General features: G+C 38.8%; 1 protein-coding gene across 2 annotated transcripts; it reads right to left on the reverse strand.

Moving 5' to 3' along the window:
- Nucleotides 1-323: 323 nt before the first annotated feature.
- Nucleotides 324-20,021, reverse strand: DNAI7 (dynein axonemal intermediate chain 7). 2 transcript variants are annotated; one of them, XM_009821259.2, is made up of 14 exons: nucleotides 19,928-20,021; nucleotides 18,340-18,431; nucleotides 16,996-17,097; nucleotides 13,951-14,088; nucleotides 11,889-12,035; nucleotides 10,612-10,715; nucleotides 8,808-9,090; nucleotides 6,541-6,643; nucleotides 4,511-4,677; nucleotides 3,395-3,539; nucleotides 2,411-2,625; nucleotides 1,993-2,160; nucleotides 1,667-1,780; nucleotides 324-694 (listed from the first exon to the last, which is right to left on the reverse strand). In XM_009821259.2, exons 1-14 carry the CDS (start codon nucleotides 20,013-20,015, stop codon nucleotides 419-421), a joined length of 2,142 nt encoding a protein of 713 aa, XP_009819561.2. In that variant the 5' UTR covers nucleotides 20,016-20,021; the 3' UTR covers nucleotides 324-418. The 2 variants fall into 2 exon arrangements, with proteins under 2 accessions (XP_009819561.2, XP_059672270.1); XM_059816287.1 differs by lacking the exon at nucleotides 1,993-2,160 and having other exon boundaries at nucleotides 19,928-20,015.
- Nucleotides 20,022-26,260: the final 6,239 nt, after the last annotated feature.

Below are 26,260 nucleotides of genomic sequence, written 5' to 3' on the forward strand. Positions count from 1 at the left end.
TACACCTCTGAGTTCTGGTTGACAGTATGAGAAGCTGAGATGATAGTATATTTAAGGTTACTTGTTTGGTTGGGCTGTGGGTATTTTTTGGGGAGATGTGTTTTGGGGTTTTTTGGTTTTGGTTTTTTTAAAGCATGACTTGAAATTGAAAAATACTTCCCCCCCACCCTCCCCTTCTGACCTAAAAGGGTCTCAGTTCCATTCAGGTTAGTAATTTTGAACATAACTAACAATAAATATGACCAAGTGGTTTAGCCACGAGAGAATAAAGAACTTATTTCGCTTTAATAAAAATAGAATGTTTGCATTTTAGTCATTGAAGCTGTTCCAATGATTTGAATAGAAAAGGATTCAAGACTCGAAATGTAACTTTATTGAAAGTTTTGATAATAAAGTTTTAAAGGAAAGCATGCAGTATTTAAGAGTATGTTAAAACTCTGGTAGCAAGGAGTAGCTGATAGACAATGTCAATAAACAGGAAACTAGCTCTTTCCACTTTATCAGTTGCTTCTTTGCTGGCAAAGTCCTTAAGCATATGGCAGAGTGTGGAGTGAAATTCAGAATCTTCTTCTAGCTCTTCTGAAAAAGCTTCACTGGTTTCGGTGATCTTGAGCTTTTGTGCTTTCTGACCATTAAACATGTAAAGAGACCAGCCTTTGTCTTTGACAGAATCTGCTTCAAGATGCTCACTTACCTATTGCAGGGAAAAAAAAGTGCACTGTAAGATGAAGCCCATGACATTAAGAGAGTATAAATTCTAGTATGAAATTCTAAATTTCATACATGTAATACAGAAACAAAACCAAGGTGCTGCTTTGAACTCCTAAAACAGTATTAGCATTTTTGTGCCTAAGAGACTGTGTACCAAGTAGTGTATCAATACCAAAATCTTGTATCTATCTAGTTTGCCGCTGTAAAATGCAAGGTTTGCCCACTCCAGCTTTCTTGCTGCTCCTGACTCCTGTGGAGAGAGTAGCTAGGTGCAACAGCATCATATGGTTTAGTTCTTGCTCCTGGGATTAAGTATTAGGCTAAATATTTGTATGTCACATGTATTTAACTAACTCAAGAGAGTGGGAGAGCTTCTCAAGAGTTCAACAGTATGGTATGTTCTGTACTACAACCACAACTGGGAGTATTTTTCTGTCTGTCTGGGAGAAGTTTTAACCACATGTATTTTAGTTCACAGATGGAAACAAATCAATGCTTAAGTTGCTTACTCCCCCCTTTACAGTAAGGAACAAACAAAAAACCCTATGGACAAGAAGAAATTTACAGATAATTAATTATAAAACTTCTACATCAGATTGCTGAGTAGGATACTTCATGAAAATCAGCATCCAGCTATACCATCCTAGCTTTGGCTGACCTATCAGTTATACATCCTAGCACACTTGCAAGTGTTTTTGTTACTGAGATGTGTGTCCCATTAGAGATCTCACAAATGCATGAGCTGTGAAGCAAGGGAGAAGCAGGCTCTGAAGTTTTACTGACACACATTGAACATTGCTAAGGAGTCAACCCCAAGTCTTAAAACTGCCACTGTCAGGGGATGAAGAATATGTTTGAGATAAGCGTAACTTACACAAGTTAATTGTTTGTCTCTTTTAACCGTGATAGAGTTCTATGCTGGTTTTCTCTAGAAGTTTCATCTAAACCCACAAACCTTGAATACTACTTGCTCTGGGCCTGCTTTGAGATTCCACTTGCTCCAGGCAAAAGCAAAAGCAGGTGCAACCAGTGCCATCTGTTGATAGGCCCTAACTTCTGCTAGAGGAGCCTGTAATGCAAAAGTACAAATTTAGAAAGTGTGTGTGTATATCATTCAGTCTAATTCCCTGTGTTATATAAATGTAAGAAAAAGCTTGCTTTAACCAGAATCCCCCGGCTAAGCTGGCAGAACACTTGTATACTTTCCACGACAGGTCTTCATACAAGAAAATGTTACCTATGTGAAAAATAGGTTGAAAAAACTACAGGAAAACCACCCACCTTTTTGTTCACAGAGACATACTTGTGAGAATACTCCCCTGGGAAAATATTGACACCAGCTTTTTTCAAAACTGCTTTTAGGTCAGCTGGACTCATCCATTTTCCTGTCATGTGGGAAAGCACATCCTTCTCTTCCACCACTACTGAAGACAACATACACTGATTATCCTGTTGTACAAACCAGTGAAAGCAACTTACTGGTTGTGAAAGCTATTTTCTGCTTCAGGCATCAAGTATCAATATTTTTTCTATTTTGGATATTGCAGACATTATCTGCCATATATCAATTGGGGTAGAGGGAGATTCAAATTGCTCTTGTGAAAGCATTCCAGGTTCTTAATAAAGAACACTGTAACAATTCTATGGTTTTTTTTTTTTTAAATCTGCAAATATTTTATAAAAAAATTATTTACATTACCTTAATTTGTATCTGAATTGTTGCAAACACTGTAGTAACTATAAATAGTGCTTCATCCATACCAGTAGGTCGCAATTCCCATGCCTGATAGGGCATGTTGAGATGAGCATCCTGGAGAAGTGCTATTGTATAAAAGGCACCCATCTCAAAGGTGATGCTCTTTTCTTGTGTTTCATATGTTATGTTGCTGATGCCATCAGTTCTCCACTGTTGGCCTTTACAAAAGGGATGCAAAAATACAAAGATGTATACGTAAATCTTCTGCTTGTGAAGAAGAATTAGTAAAGACATCCTAGGTTAACTAATATTTACAATTAAGATAAAATACTGGGGACAAAATAAAGATAATTCATTTAAGGCAAAAACTTCCCTCATTTTAATTGTCTTTTTTTAAGTACAAGACTGGGCTAATTTTGACAGAAGACCATCTCCTTAATCTCAAAAGAAATACAAATACTAATGTAATTGTCATTTCTTACTTGCTATATAGCAGTCCACAAGAGTAACTTCAAACATCAAACCATTTTAATAGGTTCTGCTCTCTTTCATGAATGTAAAGGCAGAGGTATGTTGTATTTATTTAATAAGTAGAATATCACATTTGGTTTTTAAAATTTAATTTTTGTATTTTAACTTAATAGTAATACATGTAGTTAAGAGCTAATTTGGCTCAAAGTGGACTTTACATGGATTTACCCCTGCAAAACTTGATTTGTCATATACAGTTGTACTACTGTCCATTAAATGGTGTGTATTTTTTTTCCATTCATATTAAAAAGCCTCAAGAAGCAGTCCATTACTAGATATGATACAGAAGCAAAATAGAACAACAAAAAAAAACCCAAATCAATTAACATTGAAGTCCCTAAATTATTCTGGGCTCTGAATTGGCTCTTATCTTTACAGCTGGATTCTGGAAATAATCATCCCAGGTATAGATTCCATTATTCAAACTTAAAATAAATTTATGCCCTAAGTTTGCACCTGCAGGATCCCATCGGGCTATCACAGGATGCTCAAAATACATCACAGTGTCAGAAAGCCTAAGGGTTATCCGTATGGGGGGATGTGCGGCATCTTCAGCCTCTTCTGGCGGATATGGGAATGCCTCCAACCCAACATCACGTAACTTTGGCATGATGGGAAAAAAGAAAGGATAGATAACATTTTTATTAGCATATGCAGTAGCCTACTTTTTTTTTCTTTAAGTACACCTAATCACCTGCAGATTTTCCTCACACACCATTTAAAATTTATTAGTATTAATGGTTTGCTAATATTGCACATTTCCAACTACACTGTTGAAGACAGTAGAAGGGCAACTACCGACAGGCCTTTGGAACCTTCATGTGCTGTTGATGGCACCCTTAAGGCAGTGCCACAGAGTAGGCATAGTCACTTTTTTAATAGATCCACAGTCTCCAAAAAACCACAAGAGCACCTGAGGGACAAAAGTAGATATAATTCCACTTTGTCCACACAGTGTCGAAGGGAATGAAAGAGGTCATGTGCAACTGCTAATGCAGGTCTGGGTACTTGGCTGAGAATGAAGATCCCATGCCTCGATCTGCCCACAGTCCCGCTTTCTTAGTTTATATGGGAATTTCACTTCTTATTAAAGTTTTTCAGCATCACAGAAAAAACTGTGATGTAGGTTAGCACTGCAACAGGCTCCACAAGTGGGAAAACTAGAACACATTGGCTATAGTCCTCAAATATCTTGCAGAGCCTGGAACTGAATTCACAGCAATTTTGTTACCATCCTTCTTTAAGTAAGTGTGCCTTTCACGTATGAAAAAGCTAAGAACTTCTCCCTTTGCTTTTACTTTGTCCAAGAGCATTTTCCAGCACAACAATCTGTGCAGCCACGCTGATGAGCACTGACTGAACACACACCTTTTTTCAGTGCAGGCTGCTCTGTTCCCCCCAGCTGCTTCAAAAATCGGTAATTGAAAAATTATTTGAAAACTTGGTCCTTTAGTTTGCTGCTGAATCAATTATGTACACTCTGTATGTACGGTGGTGACACACCTCAGGAACAGCTCTTCAAGGATGACAAGGAAGAAGAGTGCCTGGGGTGTAATCTCTTTCCTCACTTACCTCCACCATACTCCAGTCCTTGATTTGTTTGACCTGAGGCGGAAGCTGCAGTACATCAATGTGGTACACGCCACCCACTGGTACAAACTCTTGTAAATCAACAACATTCTCATCAGTTATCGCCTCTTCTTTTTCATTCGTGTCTTCCTGCATCAGTGGATCCTGAACTAAAATATAACCAAACAACATGAGTTAACTTGGTGCTTAAACTAAGACACTGAAATTTCCCACTGCTAATATTTTTCACTTTTGCACAAAAAGCCCATGTGCTTGAAGCGCTTTACAGTCTGCAGCATTTCAGCACCATCTACTGGCGTTCCCCAAATCTTTTAACAATGAATTGAAATGTGGGGAAAGACAGACAGCTGGACAATGAAAAGCACTTTTGTTTTGGTACTGAGCTTTTTAACACATCACTCTCTCCTCTAACTTTGTAGTCAATTCAAAATGCTTTATACAGGAATGAGGTTTTACTGACAAAATGAGTCACATCATTAATGACAGAAAAATTTTTCACAAGTATACAGTACAGTAGATTCTGGACAGGTTTAGTAAGATTGTATTGGTATGACAAGAAATGAGGCAAATAAAAAGATATAAGGCACCTAAGGTCATGTGCTGAAGGTGAAAGACAGATGATATTTATGAAGAGCAAGAGGGATTTAACATGAAACAAAATTTTCAGATAAAAAAGATAATTCCTATTTTTTTCTATGCATAATTATGCATTTATTACGTACATATATGTATTAATTTAAGTAAGTTTTAATTAATTGGAAAATGTTATTTGAAGGCATCAAGGCCATGGACAAAAATGCCTAGAAATACATTCTTTAAAACCAAAAAAACCAAAACACAAGCCCATATAAAATGTTGCACCGGATGTTACAGAAGGAGCACGGAAGTTACTGTTGACAGGGATAAAGAAAAAGTGCCCAATAATGTAAAAACAGCTACTGTAAGTAAGTGTTATGAAATTTGCTTTTAAAGCATGAGATAATCTCAAAAAATGACGAATATCTATATAAACTGTCTTCAAGCTTTTTAAAAAAACAAGTGAAAATGGTGTTAATTTTATAATGTCAGATTTAGTTGCATTATACAGAGTTTATTCTACTGTATTCATACAGCAACATAATGTCCTTTTGCAGTTCTTCTGAGTGAACAATTTACAGGAAGTAAAAAATGTTTTACTACCAGCCACAGTGGTCGCTTATGCTTTAACTTGATGTTTAAAATAATAATACAAAAATATTTACGCGTCTTCTAAACAAAACTGTACATTCTCTCAAGCTAAATTAACCACTTCTTAACACTGGCACAATGAAGTTAAATCCAGAGAAGACCATGCTGCAGTTCTCACTGTACAGTTCAGCTAAACTATGCTGAACTGTTTCTAGTCAGTTTATTACAGTATTTTATTACAGTACGACAGAAAAACTCACTCACTCTTATTAAACCAAGGACACCACAACACTGAAAAAATTTGTAACTTAACTTACGTAGGACAGATGATAAACAGTTTTAGTTCCTAGAATTAGGCCCTCCTTTAGTAAAGTATATCATCATGTGTCTTGCTTTAAGCACACATTTAAGTAATACTCACACTACCTGCGTGCCTACCATTATATGCATTTGATCAATTTTTTTCTGAGGAAGTCAATCTCACCAGACAGCCCGGCAGACTCATAAAGATTGTCTGTCTCGCCCATAAACATACATAAATGTATGCATAATAATCCACAAATGTACATAAACATAATAAATATGGACATGGACATAAGTAATAAATAAATTAGTTAAAATAAGTGTGGGGACAAAATCCATTTTCTTATCTGTCCTATTTTCTCCCTGTATTTAACAATCATTAATAGAAATGTCAACAAAACTCAAGTGTTATCAAAACATCAATATATTTATAAACTTTGTTCCATTCACATAGAGATCTATATCACAATGTTTCCATATATAAAATAAAATACTTAGAATACATAATTTTGTAATGCTGCCCATAAAAACGAAACAAATACCTTGTGTTGCTATGTCCAAGATTTCTGACTTCTCCTCAATTTCCTCCTCTGTCTCATTTACATCAGCTATGCTATTGCTGTTTTCTTTGAAAGAGATAGCACTCTATATAAAAAGCAAGAGACATTTTTTCATTAATCAGAGACAGACACAATAAAGAAGAGGGCATCACTTCCTTCAAGGAGGACCAAGGAGTATAGCCACATTCCTCCAGCAACATTTGCACCAATCTTGCTACAGGGTCAAGGTTTTAGGAGAAATCATTTCTACCTAGCTAGCAAAAATAGTTTTGATTGAAGGTACTCTCCAACTTTGGAACCAGTATATAAATAAACATAAAATAACAACTTCATTTCCACAGCAAATTCCATCTCGAGCTCCCCAAGTTTCGTACAAGCTCTTAATCTTTTTAACAGTGCGTGCACTCACAAATTATGTCTATGCTGACTTCACAGCTAGAAGTGGCACAAAGAAAACTTAAGCCAACGTTGAATCCAAAACCACACTGAAAATCTGCCAAAACCCCCACTTGCAGTCTCAGCCTGCGCCTTGCCCATGATGTTTATTCCTTTTCTCACACTGTTTTCCATTTTCAAAACATTACCCTAGATTTCCAGCCCAGATACAAACTCATCCCTGTCACAGCAGACTCCTCTGGAAGCACAGCAGTAGAAAAACGGCAGTTCAGTGGGCGAGCCATCCATTTGGAGGGACAGGCACCTCCTGTGCCCCGTGCTGTGCCTGCCAGTGCATGGGAGGAACACATATCTGAAACAGGACAGAAGGTGAGGGGAAAGAAGTGTTTATGCACATAAATGGGGGAACTCAAAGCAGAGCCAGACAGGACGAGAGGCTGCAGTAGCTGAGAGAAGTGGAGTCTTCAGAGGGACAGGAAAATTCACAAAACTGGATTCAGAGAAAGAGAATAAGACCGGGGAAACAAAAAGACAAGGAATGAAATGAAGAGCTTGACGAAAGTCTGAAAAACGTAGGTGAAAACTGCCAAAAGACAAGATTTCTCACACAAAAAAGAAAAAAGGAACCAAAAAAAAGGGATTTTAGGCACTGATTCACTACAAAGGTGTCAAGGACTGAAAAGGAAAAAGGCAAAGATTGTTGCTCCAAACGTATGAAGAAGACATAAAACAGAACGTTTTACAGTTATTTGTGTAGAAATTTTAGATAGAGAACCCGAGTCATTTATCTGCAGGTCACAGATGATACCAAAAGTGAAAAACCCAAACCCAGTAAGAATACAAAACCAAGCAACCTCCGTAACACCTAAAGCCAACATACTCCATTGAAGAGCGTTGATGAAGAGAATCCAGCAGCCAGGAACAGTACTGAGAAAGCACTCTGGTGGAAAAGCTTCAGCATACAGACACGGAACAACCCAGTAACTGCACAGCCAACACCCGCTGAACGCTGAATCACAGAATCAGTAAGGTTGGAAAAGACCTGTAAGATCATCGAGTCCAACCATCAACCAAAAAAAAAACCACCAAACCACTATGCCCATCAAGTCATGTCCCACAATGCCACGTCCACACGCTCCTTGAATAACTCCAGGGAGGATGACTCCAACACTTCCCTGGGCAGTTTATTCCACTGTGTCACCACTCTCTCCGTAAAGAAATTTTTCCTAATATCCAGCCTGAATCTCCCCTGGCGCAACTTGAGGCCATTTCCTCTTGTCCTGTCGCTTGTCACTTAGGAGAAGAGACCAACACCCACCTCTCTGCAACCCCCTTTCAGGTAGCTGTAGAAAGCGATAAGGTCTCCCCTCAGCCTCCTCTTCTCCAGGCTGAACAAGAATCCTGTTCTGCATGCTGCAAATTTTCTTAATACTGGATTCCTGCACTGATTTCATGGGGCTGTCAGTTTCTCAGAAGCAGAATCCATTCATCTGGACATACATCACAGATTTATGGAAATGTCTTACAACGGCACCTGATGTTCCTCATGGCTTGATCCTACTCTTGAACTGGCAACCAAATGCTGACTCAGGCATGCCAACTGCATGGCAACTACCACACCCTGTCCAAAATTCCCCTTCTACCTTCCGTATGACAATCATTGGTCATTCATCCTTGCATTCCCTGGAGAAGATCTATGACACAGTATTAACACAACTTGCCTTCTTCTATAAAACGTTTAAGAAGCTGGCGCTCTCAGGCACAGGACACAATAAGAAGCTGTTGCACTGCGAGTGGACCTCGAGTAACAGCAGCATTGCAGAACACGCTTTTGTGAGACTTTTTTTACCTACCTTTCTCCCATCAGAACACGTTTCTTCTTCAGCGGGCATGTTGGCCTCTTCTCTGGCGTTCTTTTCCTCTTCTTCTGGTTCTTCTACATTGTCTTTTGAATGCTGAGTTAACTCTTTGCTATCTAAGACTTCCACTTTTGACACACTCTGATACTGCAGCCAAAGTGGAGGAGATACATGATCATAACGAGTATGCAATATGCGAACAGCAACACTGCTCACAGCCAGTGACTTTGGAAGATCAAATCCATGCTGTGCATCACGAAACATGTGATTTTTGAACCTGTAAATAACAGTTAAAAAAACCCACATTCCCTAGTAAGATTGGCAGCACTTATGTTTATATTTCTTCATAAGTATTCAAACTGATATTCTACACTAAAAGTCACCTAAATTCTCTTTCGTCACATGGCACAGTCTAAGAAATGGAGAGGGATGTCACGATACGCTTCCTGTCTTGTACTGACAGCTGTATGTAAGCCCCTCCAGAAAAGCTGTAACTGCATTAAGGGGATCAGGAGCTGCAAAAATAATGGTCCTGATTGATAGGATGACAATGAGGCAGAATCTGACAGCAGCTTTTCTACACAGCACACTCCTGGTAAAACTGACTAATTTAACGGGCAAATCCTACATAGGTGAAGTCACCAGCTGTCTGTGTCACATCAGTCTCAGCATCTTCCACATAAACCCCAAAGAGATACACAGATGTAAAGGTAATCAATTTTGATAATCAACAGTATTAAACAGCCACCGATCCTTGTGATGGTGTAGGAAACAGGCCAAGAGCAGCATAGGAGGCCAACTTGCATCAAATCAAGTATCTAACTTGTGAACTTGGGTTCTTTCATCAGATATGGAAGTTTCTTACTCATTGCAATTCCTGCCCAACCAAAGCCAGAACAATTCAAATAATACTTATTTTCTGGTAAGATCAGCTGGTCACAAGTTCTAAAAAATCTTCTAGTAAAGCAACATTTATTTTTTAATTCTTGGTTGAAAATTTTAAGTGCATCTCTAAGCTGACCGAAAAGGCTTTAACACTAACCCAAATGGGCTCTTCCTGCAGGTCAGTCTGACATGGCTCAGGACGCAGCCTTCTAGTTATCTTAGCAAAGCTTACAGCAACAGGTCCTTAGTCAAGGCAAAGTCCTTTCACCAATTTATTCCTCATATTTTACAGTTGGACTTGATGATCTTAAAGGTCTTTTCCAACCTAAATGATTCTATGATTTGCAGAGTGGGAGTAGGAATTCCGCTCAAAAATCTTGTTTTGAAAAATATATCAGTTAAAAGGTAATCTAATAATAAAAAAAATATCTTAGATTCAGAATGCACTATGGAGGATATTTGCATCCCAGGCTCTAGAATCTTTTGTCTAACAGAGAACTGAGCACAAAGCATCATTCACCACTTTGCAAGCAACCGTAACAGCTTAGAAACTATTTAAGGCATCAGCGAGAAACTTTACTTCCAGAGGAATTTCAATTCTCTGCATGAGTTCTATTGTTTTCCTTTAAAAATTGTTCTGGCAGTAACAGGTTCTATGGCAGCATTTTAAGAAATAAATTACATATATATATATATACACATACATAAAACACTCCTGTTTCTTTAACAAAACTCTGACGTAACCAGTACCTTCCTTAGCAACAGGTTGGTATGAAATCCCTCAGCTGGGAATCTGTAGAATGAATGCTATTCAACATGAAAAAGATTATGAGAAATTGGTTCTTGGTGTTTACTTGACTTGGGTAGACAAGGTCAGGCCCCATTTCAAATTAAGAATTTCAGTATGCTATACCTTACTTTCTTCTTCAGATTAGCCCAAATACAGAAAGTAACATTTTTATCCTTTATGACTGCCTGCATATTTCCAGTTTCAGAATCTTCATACATATTAGCTGTCTACAAAGAAAAAAGCTGATTAAATCACGTTTTCTTCTTATTTATATCACTTTGATTTATTTACATTTACATTTGAATAAATAAAAAAGAACACATAGGAATAAAAATACACCAGACCAAGCTCAGGTATGTTGTATTTCTGTACTAAAACATGACAGTTACAAACTCAAATCTCTTTGTTAAAATTTGAACTGTGTTCTTTTTCTTCCTCTGACTTCATCAATTCTGTCAGTCAAATACTGCCAAATATGGGATCTTACATTATCCCCTTCAATGGTACTGCCTATCTCCCTTAATCATGCATCCTCAAAAATACTTCTCAGGACAAGTTTAAAAAAAAAAAAAAAAAAAAAAAGTACTTACTAAGCAATAAAGCACAGCCCACAACCTAGCCCACAGCCACTGAACTAATTATTTTATATTTTTGTCAATATAGAACTTGCAAAATCATAATTACATTAGGAGTTTAATCCTAAACTCAGTAAAGACGATCAAGAATTTTAACATTTCTTAATTTGCAGAGGGTCTTGACTGTTCATGATTTCTTTTATTCCTTTTCCTTTTTTGTTTCCTCTAGCAATATTCTTTTGCTAAACATGTTTACATATATGATTAATATACCTAAAATAGCAAGCAAGATCACTACCTATACATGCAACCCAGAAAAATTATTCCCAAGTACATTTTCATTTTCTTGTTTAAATACTCTTTACTCTTCCCAAGATCTCAGTTTAAAAAATATTTTAGTCACATTAACTTGAACCAAAAAATGCATACAAGTTAACCTTATGACCTGCTTTTCACATTTTCAATTTTTTGTACAACTAACTTTAATTTAAATCATTGAGACAAAACAGGAAACAAATTTCACACAGTGCCCCTTGTTGTCAACATCTCCAAATCTCACAAAATGTCACAATAATTTAATATTAAACATCTTAATGATGAGAATTTCCACTCTAAAGCTAAGATTTGCAGGGGTTTTGAAGAAATACAAGTCTGGTATCTGCTACATACATGATTTGGAAACTCAAATATTAAATTTGGAAACTGAAATACTAATCTCTGTGACAATTTAAGAACAAACAAAACCAACCATCACAACAAGACACTAGTAACTAACCTTATGTGCATCGGGCATATTACAACTTCAAAGTATTAAATCTTCCTTACTTTAAGCAGGTGTTCTGTTGCTCCATTGTACTTCTGATGAAGCAGATTCTGCAATTCCAGAATAGATTCCTGGTACTGGACTGTTTCTTTTTCTGTTATCTCATTTGGCGGTGTGTCCAATAAAAGAAGCTGCAACTTCTCAATTAACTAGAAGACATTATATGTGGGAAAAGTATCTCTGCTTTGGCACCATCCTTAATAAACTGTGTGTTCTGTCATAAAAAAAATGAGGCAAACTTGCTTCCTTTGTACCTAAACATATCTTGGTTGCAGAAATAATCTTTTTCTATCATACCTCTAGAAATTGTGCTAAGCCAGCATTATCAGATAGACAGTCAACCATGCAAAGTGCTCGAAATTCCAAGGTCAAGTCTCCCTCTAGTCCAATTCCTTCATTCCTTAACCTGTGGGCTGTGAAATCTTAGCTTATGAAATAGATCATGTATTGAACTGGATTGGTCATACGAACAAACCTTTTGGTCAAAAATTAGTTTTAATGAAAAGCTTACAGCTTTATTTTGGAACCATATTTTCTATGGTAAAAATCTCAACTATGAAATCCTAAAAAAAAAATAAAAATAGGAAGACATACAGCAATTACTACATTTTAATTCTCAGAACAATCCTTAGCGTGAAGTTTGGAACTCTTTCATTACATTGTTGTCTGCCACTACATGCTAATATCTTAACCTCTAAATGCTTGTATAGAACTAAAAAATTCCTAGCTCGCCAAAGGGAGCTGCAGCACTGAGATGAAGGGAAGATCAGATTACATTTTATGCCTTCCTTCAGACTTGCCAGACTCTTCTTCCTCTTAGCCTGTGGCATCACAGTGCCACTGCTCATTAAAGGTGTGGCAACACAGCAGCAGAATTGTAACTACTACTGTCTTTTTTGTATTGCACCTTTAACATAGTCTACCTTGATAGTGAGGTGGTCCTTGTCAACTCTGAACTGCTGACCTACATGATCTTACAGTTCGGAATGTTTAACAGTTTCCTCTAAAACATGTAGAATAGGAAAAAAATGCTTAAGTGTTTTAGACGACGAGAAGACAGACCATCTTTTTGACATCACCTTGCATTTCCAGAAGGGGTGAAACAAAAATGCCTATCTTCTAGTATCACGTAATACTCTAATGTCCGTACAGAGCAAGGTATTTACATTTACAGGAACTGTAACTGCTTCAGTGTTGGTTGGGAAACATAGAGCAGGGAGGGAGAGTGTGTTTGGGGAAAGGCATGACAGCAGGGAGAAGAGTGGTGACAAGGAACAGAAGCGGGCAACTGCCAGGCTTTTTGCTTGAGTTGCAGTGTAGAAGAGAAAGGGAGGAGTTATCTGCTGAAACTCTTGGAAAGGACCAGCACATTCCCCACTGGCTCAGAAAAAGGCGGTATGCGGAAAGGGGAAATTGCAGCACCCAGCAAGCATTGCAAGATAGGAAATCTAACACTCGGAACAAAACCAGGCCAATGAAAGTTGTATTACGCATGCAACTTTCACCCCCAATTTCTGGAAGACCGCATGTAACTTTCTGAAAAACATTATAAAGTTAGCATAAATGAAAATAAAATGCTACATTTACAGAGCAGCCAAATTGCTTAAAATTGCCTCACAAACCATCAATGGTTGGTGGCTTGCATTTTGGGAACTCCTGCTCTTACATGACACTTTACTGGCTGTGTTACACAATAAGGCTGCTGTCCACTGAAGCATCTATATATGACATGAGCTTACATGTTCTGGCTAAACACTGTTTAAAGTGTACATAGCAGGGAAGATGGATGTTGGAATACTAGAGCTCAGCGTAGAAACATTACACACAAATTCCTTAAATGCACTGCATATTTAAAGTCAATAGTCAGCTTCTTTAGAGTTAACAATAAATCTGTAATTAAAAAAAAATGTAAACAATGATGAAAAACTTCTGGGTTTTGAAGGTTATAGCCAATTTCAGTCATTTGGCTACAAAAAAAAAAAAAAGAAAAAAGGGAAGGGGGAGGGGGCTATTAAGGTTTTGTTCTGGTAAGCTTAAACTGAAAAATACCATTTTAACACTTACATTTAGCACCTGTTCTCCCTTTTCCATCACGTGTTGAATGTCCTCATTTTGATCTTCACGCCACAAGCTCATGAAAGTATTTATTTCTGGCAGTACAGTTGGGTCAGGACTTCCATCACAACTGAGGTAATGCTCCCACTACAGAAAATGTTCAAAGAAAAGTAGATATGGGCATGTGGTGCAAATGACTATCATTATGACAAGAAAAAGGAATATTCTGAAAGACAAATATATTGTAGTGTTACATTCACACCTGCATCTAAACAGGACTGTAACACCACCTGGCTTATCACTATGCCAGAAAAAAATGGTTTACTTTGATATTAATGTGTTAAGATACTTCTGCCCACCTAACATTTGCTCTTTTTACTTACTCATTTATCAGTGGTTTCTGTTCTGCCAGGTAGAGCTTGCATGTCTACAAAAGCAATTAATTCAGTACCTGCCACAAATGAGGGGCTGAAAGAATAAATGACTGAGAGCACAAATGTGGAACCAGTGCAGGTGGAAGAGACAGATGGTTCTCAAACCAGATACTGCCAACAAAACTGACAATTCTTACATTGGCAATAAAGCTGCTTAAGAGCCTTCTACTCCAACATGTTTATTCCTCCTTTCTCTGCCTCTGAAGGAGACTTCCTCCTCCTTACCAGCACTAATTCAGCTGTTACAGAAACCTCTGGTGGGAATGTGAAATCCTGGATCAGCTTTTTTTTTTTAATAATTTTATTTCAAATAAATTATTGGTCGTTCTTATAGGTGGGGGAAGAAAAAAAATCTGCGACAGACTAAACCCACTTAACTCTACACAAGCCTAACATTGGCTTATGGGATCAATTTATCACCTATAATGTAATTTTTTTCATCCATATAGTAAGATATTAAGGAAACATTGCCTCCCTCTTTACTGCAAAGGTTAACAACGCAATGTTACTGAAGATTGCATTACAATGTAAAATGGATCTTTTAAAGCAAAAGCGCTTGTATAATTGCATTCCCAACCACTTCCATCACCATTTCCACTGACTTCAAAAAAAAGCAATAATAGGTGAGTGCTCAGTGCACTGGAAACTCCTGTATAAAAGACTCATCAGTCTCCCGTAATTAAACACCTGATTTCTTTTTTTTTACATCTTCGCACTTAATAGAGAGCCTCAGTTTCATCATCAGGGAAACACATCCTTAAAAATAACAGCACTTGTTCTTTGAGAAAAAGAATACATTTCATGATAATTTTTAAATGTATCTGTTAATCTGAACTGAAATTGTTCAGAAATGGACGTAGAAACTCAGCATTTGGTATTATGTATTTCTTTTGCCCTAAATATTAACAACAGACTAACACAAACTCTGGTATTTCCCATAACCTACCAGTATTTTATTTTAAGATTTATTTTTAAAATAATAGTTCTGTTTTGCCATTACTTTTCAAAACAAAAACATTCTTATGTTTCTCGTTCCAAGAAATACTCTGCAGAAACATCTATAAACAACAACTGTCCCCTTTCAAAATGACCGATAGATTCTCTTATTCACAAGCATAATAAAGTCAGAGCTTGTCATCAACTGAAAAAGGTAATAAATATCATCCAAAGGTGTCAAGACATAACTGTGAAGTCATCGTGCTTCACCCTTGTTGCAACAAAAGCTAGCTGGCCTACACCAGGAAGAGTGTAGCCAGCGAGCCCAGGACTGTTCCCTCTGCAGGGCTCCTGAGGCCACATCTGCAGTGCTGCACCCAGCGTTGGGTGCCTCAGTACGAGGGAAAGCGTGGTAAATTGGAAAGTCCAGAGGAGGGACATTAAGATGGTTAGGGAACTGGAGGAAATGACACATGAGGAAATGCTGAGCTTTGTTAGTCTGGAGAGGACTAACAAAGCTAAGGGAGGAGCTAATTGCAATCTACCAGTACCTAGAAAGGCGTTATAGAGAAGACAGAGGCAAACTTTTCTCAGAGTCGCACAGGCATGATGCAGCATGACAAAGAAGCAAAGATCACAAGCTGTAACAAGGGAAATGCCAATTGGATTTAAAGAAAAAATATTACAATGAGAGTGGCAAAGCAGTCAACTAGGTTGCCCAGAGATACTGTAGTATCCCCATCCTTACAAATTTTCAAAACCCAGCTGGGCACCTTCATCTAACTTCAGAGCTTGCCCTACTTTATGCAGGAGGCTGAAGCATATGAGTTTCAGAAGTCCCTTCTAACATGACTTATCCTATGTTTCTAAATTTGTTCCACAGAGGCTTTATAAAGGATTAAGTAATACACAAGACAAAGATAAAATCCTTGTGTCTACAAGTCTATTTAACCTTACTTGGAACCAAACTGACCAAATATCCTTATCAGACAGTTCCTGAATAATGGTTGATGGATTTAAAAGAGTGAAATGTTCTACTAGTGTATTTCCATACCTTATTACTTGAAATTTCACTTTACAGGCATATAGTACTATTGGGTGATAATTCAACCTCCATGTATGTCACACTACACCACAGACATTAACTCTTAGCTGCATTTTCACATATTTCAGGCCCTGTTATCTGACCCAGATTTGCGCTGTTTCCTCCAAAGTTTTGGCCAACCTGTCTCCGAATGATGATCTGTGATACCCAGGAATCACTGGAACAAATGGTGTCAATTGTCTCAAATTCTACAAAAGTATTTTCAAGCCTTGGTAGAGATTTTTTTGTGGAATGTTTAAAAGTAGAATGAATTAAAGAAATAGAAAAGGAAGGACAAATACCAGAACATCTGAAACTACAACTCCTCCTGACTGCTGGGGTAAGCTGTGAGGCCCCAATACTTTGATCAGCCAGACCGACTTCTCTTTGCCCATGTTTCTTTTCCATGTACAATAAAGTATAGAGGATAGAGGAGAGTGAGGATGGCCAGTTAATACCTTGAGATGGAACTTGAAATGCAGTCATAGCACACACCTAAGAAGTGGAAGCATTCTTTGATCCTGTAATGGAGACACAGCCTAAAGTCTCTTCATTGTCGAACCTCTACAACACTGGGCAGATTTTAGAAAGAAAGCTTACCTTTGCTTGTGCTCTATTGTCTGTTTTCCACTGCTGTGCAGACAAAAACTTCTGTTCCAGTGAACGAAGTTCCGCTAGTTCAGATTCCCTTCGTTCTTGATCCTGTTTTTATTTACATATATATATATATAAAGTAGTAAACCAAATATTTAACTACTCTGTTTAAGATAGATATATATAATTATTTTATATCAAAGAAAAACATTTAGGATATTTGAATGAGTTATCATTTAAACAAATCCAAACATTGATAACTTGCTTTTTTATGAAATATTTAATTGAGAAGACTGCAGCAGTTCGCAATATGTTACTGTCATCACATTAGTTGCTGAGCCATATGATAAACATAACATGTCATATGATCATTAACCTCTCAATTGAACAGTTTCCCTATCATCATCCTGGTACTACCTCTAATGAGAGCTGATGAAAAATGTAAGCATATGTTGGAAAAATGTGTGCAAGATTTTTTTTCTCTTATAATTTCTATTATTTTAAATTTATCTTCTCTCCAGGGGAAGAAAAATATTCTGTGAAGGACAAGAGGCACAGGCAAGAGTGACTTTTTTCTGAGGGGAAAAAAAATAACTTGTGGTAAATCTCTTTTTTTTTTTCCCCTCTTTTTAACAAAAAATATTTAGATATTACCAATCAGTTTTTGTTCTGAATTCCATTCTTCTTAGAAAAATAAACATACATATTCAAATACACACACACATATATATATATGCAGGCACACAAATCAATGCATCTGTCCTAATACATAACCACTTCTAGAATTTATACCAAAATTTTCTAGCAAAACTGTACCAAATTTAATTATGAGGAACACAAAAAATATATCCAATTGAAAGTATAGTGGAAATAGAAAAAAAGAAGTATTTATTCAAACCGGAGTATCACATACCCCCAAAGTTAGTGTATTTAACCACAGCATCTTTATGTATCAAAAACAGGCAAGACTATCTTGTCTCAGAGAATTTTTCTGAATCAAAGCAACACTAAGCGAAATATTGGCTTAGTGAAAGAATACCATAGGAAAAAATTCAGCAACATTTCTCTTGACTTTACATGTATTGTGTTTTATTTAATTACTAATCCAGCTCACTACTTTCTCAACTTCTGGGATCTTATACAAGAGTACATTTCAGTGATTTGGCTAAATTTTTCATTATTAATTTTAATCTAGTGATGCTAGAAAATTTCCTCTACATTGTTCCCAACACTAAGGACATCAGGAAATGCCTTTCCATTCTCACACTAAATTATTAATGGTTTACAGACCTTGTCACAAGTTTAGAAATAGGATTAGAAATTTTCAGTAACTATTGAGTATGAACTAACTTGTGCCTCAAGCTTTTCCATCTGCTCTTGTTCAATTCTCTCCTTTTCAAGTCTTGCTGCTGCTTCTTGTTGAGCTTGCAATCGGGCTTCCTCTGAAGATTGGGAAATATATCAAGAGCATAATTATAATTTGCTTAATAAAACCAGACAAATTATTTTGTTACTAGCTGTAATGACAAAACAACCATAATAATGAGCAACACGAAGGTATGCTTATAATGTGCAGAAATCTTCCAAGTGAGCCAAATTATGTTGAATCATAGTACTAAAACACACTATCAGTGGTGCTACCCCTATCATCCTGTGACAATACAAGTGGAGACAAGGATCAGCAAGCCCTCTTTCTCCCCTCAGAAACAGTGGCAGGAGTGCTGTCTCCCTTTGTCTACAGCTTGAACAGGCCCAGGTTCTTAATCCAATGTCTTTGGTGAAACTGCCTGAGTGGTTCAGTCCCAAGTTAGTCTTCTCCTTTCCTACAACCTTTGGTGGGTACCTCAATCTTATAGTTATTTTTTCATTGAAATCCTCTTGAGGACCAGTTACTCCTGATCACAGTTTTAGCTCTTCTTTGCTCCACTAGAAAATCAGAGAGGATGTGAAAACTAAAATCGATTTCAACCTCCAAGCCTTCAGCTTAAGCTAGCGCAGCCTATGCATCAATCCAGATGTTGCCAAATAATGGCTTGAATGTCACCGCCTACATGCAAATCACTTCAAATATATGTGTTGCAAAGAGAACAGCAGTTCCCAAATCTGCCTGTACTCACCTGAGCCATCACCCCAATCCACAGAGGTTACTAGTGATTAGTAGTCAGTCACTGTTATTGGCAGCCATAGCATGGCCAAGCCCCCACCAGGATGGATTAATGGCAGAAAGGGAAGTAGAAGAGATGGATCTCATGTTCAGACAGGGGTATCGGGTTGTGATACTACACTGCAGAAGCAGACACATTCAGATGGGGAGGACAGGTCACGTCATACAATTGGGATTTCATTTTAAGGGACACAGTGATATACAATAGAAAGATCTTGAAGAAGTGGCTGAAGGAATGAGTCACTCAGCAGAGACAGAAGAAAACTACACTTTAATCTATCCTAGTTTGTAGTCACCTTATCTGCTACCCCTTCAGAACACCAGCTAGCCCCCTGCCAACAGAAGTATTCTGTTGGCCTTCTTTAGAAAAAGTCCTTTTCAGAAAATTTCTCTTGTCTACTGGTAACTAGGCTTGAAAAGAAGGGGGCAGGAAGAAAACCACAAAACACTGCATTTCTAATGCTGAGAGTAATTCGAAAGGTAATGGTAAGAGAGAAAAAAAAAATTAATTCTTCCAGCCATCCTCCTTCCCAAGTTCCTAATCATGGTAGAAGTCACTAGAGAAGAGTATGGTTCTAATAAGAAACAGATGTGGGAGGCAGTAACAAGTAACACAGAATTTGGCCCGCACAAGAGAAGAGGGATGAATCACCTGGATTTGTGAAATAGAGATAGATATTGGTGCACATGCGCTGTGGGAGATTACTTTCTGTCCATTTAATTAAAATAAGTGATTTGTGCTATCACATTCCCTATAAATGAAGTGCACAGTACCTTCTTCTTTCAGCCTCCTTTCTTCCTCTTCTTTCTGTAATCTCAGTTTTTCAGCTTTGCTAACCTTCTTTTTGCCACTGGACTTCATGTTTGCAATAAATTAAAAGAAAACAAATGTCAATATTACATTAATATTGGTGGACTTAGCAGTGTTAGGTTTACAGTTGGACTTGATGATCTTAAAGGTCATTTCCCACCTAAATTATTGTATGATTTAATACATTTTGGAAGATATTCGCCCTCTATAACTTTGCCCTTCTAATCTGATCCCTGAATTAAGATTTTAGACTCCCTACACAGTTAATGAAGCCTCCAGAATGGCAATCCACATCCTGGACTCAGTTTTTTTCTCATTTTCATGATGCAATACATGCTCTTACAATTAATGTATTAGTCTATGCTAGACACTCCTGAACACACCACACTAGGGGAGTATTAAAATCCCTTGCTTTAATGTGGAAATTGAATAACAGGTAGATCTGCTAAGAAAGCGGATGTTACAACTTCAAAATACATTTGGAAATGTATTTTGGGATATAGGCAAGTCTGGCATTTAGAAGCATCTAATTCACAAGACAACTAATAAAGAGTTCTCTTTACTGTCATAAAATCCTAACTGCAACTAAGACAGTTAACTGTTCAACCTCTAGATTAATCCTAGAATACCTGTATTTTAAATTTGGGTTTCTCAGAATTTATCTTCCTTATCAATTCTTTGCAGTGTGGATATACATTTTAAAAAAATAAAAGACAAGGTAAGTAACATGCAAAATCTACTGCCATGTAACAAATTAACCAAAATGGAACACTTTTTTTTGTCCTGTAATTCATAGCATTCATAGATTACTCACTGATGATACACATAAAAATTTGATAATTGGATCTGTGCACATGAGGCCACGTTGTCTTCAAGAGACTTGAACAGCTAGGATGTGGAAAGCATAATTCTCTCTGAATGTGAAGATTTGGATTTGGCCCCTCACTTTTTTTCCTCACCAGCACAAAAGGAAGATTCTTAGATGTTTGGGTTTTTTTAATTACCATTTTGTGGGGGTCTTGTGTTCATTTGTTTTTTGTGTTGACACAGTCTTGGGATGTTTAATCAAAGGCATAGGATCAGCACTGTTGCTAGAAAACTGCACTTAAAGACACACAAGAGGAAAACATTGGTTTCCTATTAATGCAGTAGCAAAAGCAGCCTAAGGTTGCAGTCCTCACCAAGCTCATAGTTACTAAGGACTAAATTATCTTTATTCAGTTTTACTCAGTCTTTACACAGGTAACACTGCCATTGTATTGCACGCAAAATAAACTTGCAGTCAATGTGCCTTGACTCCATCTGGGGTTGATGGAATGATCCCAGGGAGAAGTGCTGTTCCTGAAGGCAGATGCTGCAAAGACAAGGCCTGAATACAGCAGATTTTAAAAAAAAAAAAAAAAAAAAGAAAGAAAGAAAGAAAGAAAAAAGGGGCTGGGGGAGAAAGATGGGCCAGGAAGCAAATCAAAACAAGTTTGTGGAGCTTGTAAAAACAAGGAGGCTGACTTTGTACTGAACTGCAAAATTGATTCACAACCAACATTATTGTTTATGAGTGGGACAGGCTATTTTTTGTAAACATGAGAAAATAAACCATGATATTCTGCATAGGCTCCAGCATACAGAGAAAACAAAGAGTGACAGCAGCCTAAACTAAGGCTGAAAGCAAAAGTATGGATGTCAAAAGACAAGACGACAAGGAAAACCAATGACTTGCATTCGATGGTGTATCTACATACTGGCTGAACAATGGCATTCTGCCACTGACACACACAAACAAAAGACAATCGAATCAAATGTTTACTTTTTTAAAACATAGAAAATATGGAATGTAAACGGGTTTGGAGGGTGAGGCAATGTGAAAAGAGGAGGAGACACACCCTCTACCTGGGCATCTAATCTGGATGTTGCACATCAGAGAGCTGAATCCCAAGTCCTCACGCCATCACTGGTGAGAGACAAGGGCTTACAAGGATTCAGTCAGGTAAGGTAAAATGACTAAAACAGTATGAGTTCCATCCGCAGTGTCAGCAAGAGACTATAATTGGGCAATATCACAGTGTAAATAAGCACTAAGGATCAAAGGCATCTATTAGGAATCCAATCCTTCTCTTCCGCAGAGAAATGGGTACAGAATGGTACCAAACCAGCACAGTAGCATAGTGCCCATCTTGCACAGGTGTAAATAAGGCAATAAGGAAAGAGGTCAAGTAAAGCTGTCAGGGACAACAAAAGAGGACTTAAGTCCAGACAGCTGCAAATGAACACGATGGTATTATGAAGTCTTCCCACCCACTCCACCCAAGTGTTCCTAATAATTTGGTAAATGCTGTTACAAGTAATCCAATTGACAGGGAACTTAGAAATAACCCAGGAGAACCTTCGCCATTCATCACAAAAAAGTGTGTTACAAGTACTGTTATTTCACGTTTTGATTCTGACTAATATATTTTCAGATACAAATAATTTCTTGGAAAGCTATTCACTTTACAATACTTTACATGGCAATAAATATATACATAAATGTAACTTTGAATACAAAGGTTATCACGAAGCTTGAACAAAAACAATGGTGAAAATTTAGTGCCAACAACAAACATACATCCATCAGAGTTAGCGTGAATCTTGTCACATTTGTTACCAAAGCATTTATTCGCAAAATTCTCCTAGAACAGAGTCAGTAAAAACCACAATTCTACCCATCAAGATTTCAGGGAAGAATCAGTTCCTTCCAGTTAAAAAAAAAAAAAAAAAGAAAATCTTTGATTACTTTTCTTCCAGTGTAAATGGAAAATCTGCTTGTTTCAATTACTTATAATCACTTTTTAGTCAACTTCTTTTCACATTCTTACGACTTAATATAGTAGTGACAAAATTGAGACGCACAGTTCTCCAAGGAATACATTTGAATGCATTCTTTCTGGGGGGGAGAGGTAGATAAATTCATTATCACTGAATTAAGAATAATCCACGGGACGAGTTTATGCAATCCAGTTTCCCGTGGACTTCTGTCTGTTGTCCCCCCCTACCCATCATGTCCTGTGTCTGGCCTGCAGCTCAAAGCCAGGACACCGGCTCTCTGCCCAGACATCCGCTGCCAAGCAAAACGCACAGCAGCTGTGCTCGCCACCTTCTCTCTAGTAGTTCTGCAGGAACACAACTCGGCCTCCTTGCAAAAGGCACATAAGCTTAGTGTCCCCGAGACGCCCGTTCCTCTTTCAAATTTGATTGAGCCTGACCAACTGGCTCAGAAGAAATACAGCTAAAAAACCAAAATCACCCACCTTTTTCTTTTTAAAAAGCAAATTTGCATACAATTACAGTGTCACAGCACCTTTATTATGACAGAACCTCTTAGAAATAATGTTTTGTAGACATTAAGTCCAGAAGTAACTGATGCTTACTTTAATTTCAGTATGAAGTGCTTTGCAATTTTACTCATATAATTTCCAAAATAACAGAATTATGCTGGCACACTATCTAAATGAACACTGCAAGTGTCAAAATGCTGTATGTGAACTAGAGCACATTTCTGCCTACCTACCTTTTTTTTCTTTTTTGGACCCTAGAAGATCGGAGAGGGGGGGAAAAAGGAAAGTGAGCATCAGAGAACAAAGTATCAAGTATAAAGGAATAATTAGAAAATACAACTGTTCTGTAAAATTAGATGAGATTAACTATTGAAAAACTATAATGACAATAATTTCAATATAGCAGAAAATTAACCACTAACACATGACTCCAGACCATCATAATTTATCAGGCTAGATTACACTTATGGTTATAGAAATATATCTACTTATTCCCACTGTTAATAAACCAATGTACATCAAATGTGTCATTTAGTTCAAGACATAATTTAGTCAAAAATTTTTTCAGTGTTTTCTGTACTCATCAACTGATACTGTGTGCTACTCCCAGTAACACTAAATTACATCATGCGATGACCTAGAAAAACACAGAAACACTGCCACATGAATTTATATAACTTCAGTGTGATTAATGGCCCACATAAGAATATTCCTTGTGGGGTGGAGAAGGGGGAGGAAGGCGAAGAGGACAGGCTGCGCATGGGAACGCAAAGAAGTTTGTTACGCTAGAGGGATTCTGACAACGAAGTTCTAGTTACCTCCAAGCTGGGTTTCACGCTAAGCGGCCACAGTAACAAACCGCAGCCCCAGGAGCTACATCGGGGCACTGCAGAAAAGCTGACATGCCCTTCAGGTGATTTTTTCAATCTTAAATCTTTGTTTTCCATATACCAGTACCTCAGCAGCCCATGTGGAACGCTTCGGTCCAACCCTTACCCGCTTCACCACCTCATCAGCCTCTCAAGGCGCTGGTTACCGTTGCTCTTGCCTTCCCCCTTTACCTGCAGGAGCTCAAAGCCCTGCGGCTACACCGGCACCGGCAAACCGCCCCGGCCCACCGCCCGGGCACAGGCCGCTGCCGCCCGCCCACAGCAGCGGCAGCTGAGGGCGCAGGTGCAGCTCCGCAGCCGTTCCCAGCAGGCCGCGCCCCCACCGCCAGCGCAGGCAGCTCGGTCACCCGGGCCGGGCAGCGGCAGCCCCGGCCCGCCGTGGTGCGGGCCCCCGGAACAAACCGCCGTAACGGGGAGACACCCCGGGCCTCCCGCCGCCGCCGCCGCCAACCCCGTCCCGCTCTCACCATGGCGCCACTGCCGCCGCCGCGTTGCTTAGGCGACCAGCCCCTTCTGCCACGCGCCCGCCGCCGCCAATCGCGTCCTCCCTCCCACCGCCCCGCCCCTAGGCGCAGCCGTGCTGCCGCCCGCCCCCGGCCGGCCGGGAGAAGGGCGGTGCCTCCCGTTACGGCTTTGCCGTACAGCGGCGCCGGCGGGGTTTACGGCGCGGCGCGGCGCGGAGCTGGTGAGACGCTGACCTTCTCCTCTCCCCCCGCCCCGCGGGCCCCGGCCGGGGAGGGGAAGGAAGGGGGGTCGTGTGGGAGGGGAGTCGTCTGTGAGTGAGCGCCGGAGGTACAAGGCAGGGCGACGGGCACCGGCCCCCGTAGGCAAAGCAGGGGCAGGCGGCAGCCCGAGGGGACGGCCCCCGGCCCCGCCGGGCCTCCAGGCCAGCGGGTCCCCGCAGCGCCAGGAGAGCCGGACTTGATTCCAGTTGCTTTTATTTACAAAAATAAAAATGGGTTTACTTCGTGACTAAGGCATTACTTTTTTTTTTTTTACGTTACGTTTTGCCAGTATGCGCTGGCCTCAATTCGTAACGCACTTAAACGATTTTTAAAAAGCAAAATTTACGGACGCCAAAGTTGCAAGAATTCCTACAGTTTTATTTTATATGTATTTACCGCTGTATGTATACGTGCGCATATGTATATAGGTATAAATGTGTCTGTAGCAAAGCAGAGCCGAAGAAGCTGCCGGGCTGGCAGCCAGGTGGAAAACCGTGAGCTCGCAGGACAGCAGCCCATGGGCAGCACAGAGAGAAACAAGGGCTGCAGGAGTTGAAAGGTTCCGGAGGTTTCTTGTTCTGTGTTTGAGGTGAGGACAGATGGAAGGGGAGAAGAGAAAGAGAAGCTAAATGGAAACAAAAAGAAGCCAAAAGCCAAAGAGACAGAGAGCAGAAAATAACAGCGTTAGAGCAAACAGGGCTCAGTCAGATAACGGAGTCTGGTTAGAAACTGCGCAGTTCCTATGGAGGATGAGGCTGGGATTTACCAACTCCCATGGAAGGCTAACGTCAAACTGGTTATTCTTCAGGTAAAAAAAAAAAATCAGAGGAGAATAAAGAGTTCACTGAAATGTGAGAATGGCCAATTCTTTAAGAGGTGAAGTGTTGAATCTATACAAAAATGTAAGTGTCTTAAATGCCACAAGCACTTTCCTTAACTTGACAAAACCCTTTCACTGCACACTCGATCTATTAAAAAAAAATCTTTTTTTTTTTTCTTCAAGCTGCTGTACCTTGGAAGGGAGTATCCCAAAGGAGCAGACTACTTTAGAAGCCGTTTGAAAGCAGCTTTTCTAAAAAATAAGGATGTGCAAGATCCTGAAAAAATTAAGCAACTAATTGCACGAGGAGAGTTTGTTATAAAAGAGTTGGAGGCACTGTACTTTCTCAGAAAATACAGAGCTCTGAAACAGCGCTACTACAGTGATGACAATCAGTAACTGGTGCTAATGACTTTGCATGTAACGATACAAGTCCATAAAAATAAACAATAAAAGAGCTGTAACCTCAGAAGAAATTAAACGTAAATCCTTCCAACCCATCTAAAGTACAAATGAGGACTTTGCTTCCCCGTAAGTAGTCGCTTGAAGG

This window comes from Gavia stellata, chromosome 4 (assembly GCF_030936135.1).
Source record: "Gavia stellata isolate bGavSte3 chromosome 4, bGavSte3.hap2, whole genome shotgun sequence".
Classification (NCBI taxonomy): Eukaryota; Metazoa; Chordata; class Aves; order Gaviiformes; family Gaviidae; genus Gavia; species Gavia stellata.

Excerpts from the sequence above, each read along its gene's own strand:
- DNAI7 (XM_009821259.2), bottom strand. The coding sequence starts at position 20,015 with ATGAAGTCCAGTGGCAAAAAGAAGGTTAGCAAAGCTGAAAAACTGAGA. Across the intron at positions 9,091-10,611 it reads AATCTGAAGAAGAAAGTAAG|GTTCAAAAATCACATGTTTC; the intron begins GTATAGCATACT and ends TGTTATTTACAG. Across the intron at positions 6,644-8,807 it reads CGTGTTCTGATGGGAGAAAG|AGTGCTATCTCTTTCAAAGA; the intron begins GTAGGTAAAAAA and ends CTTTTTATATAG.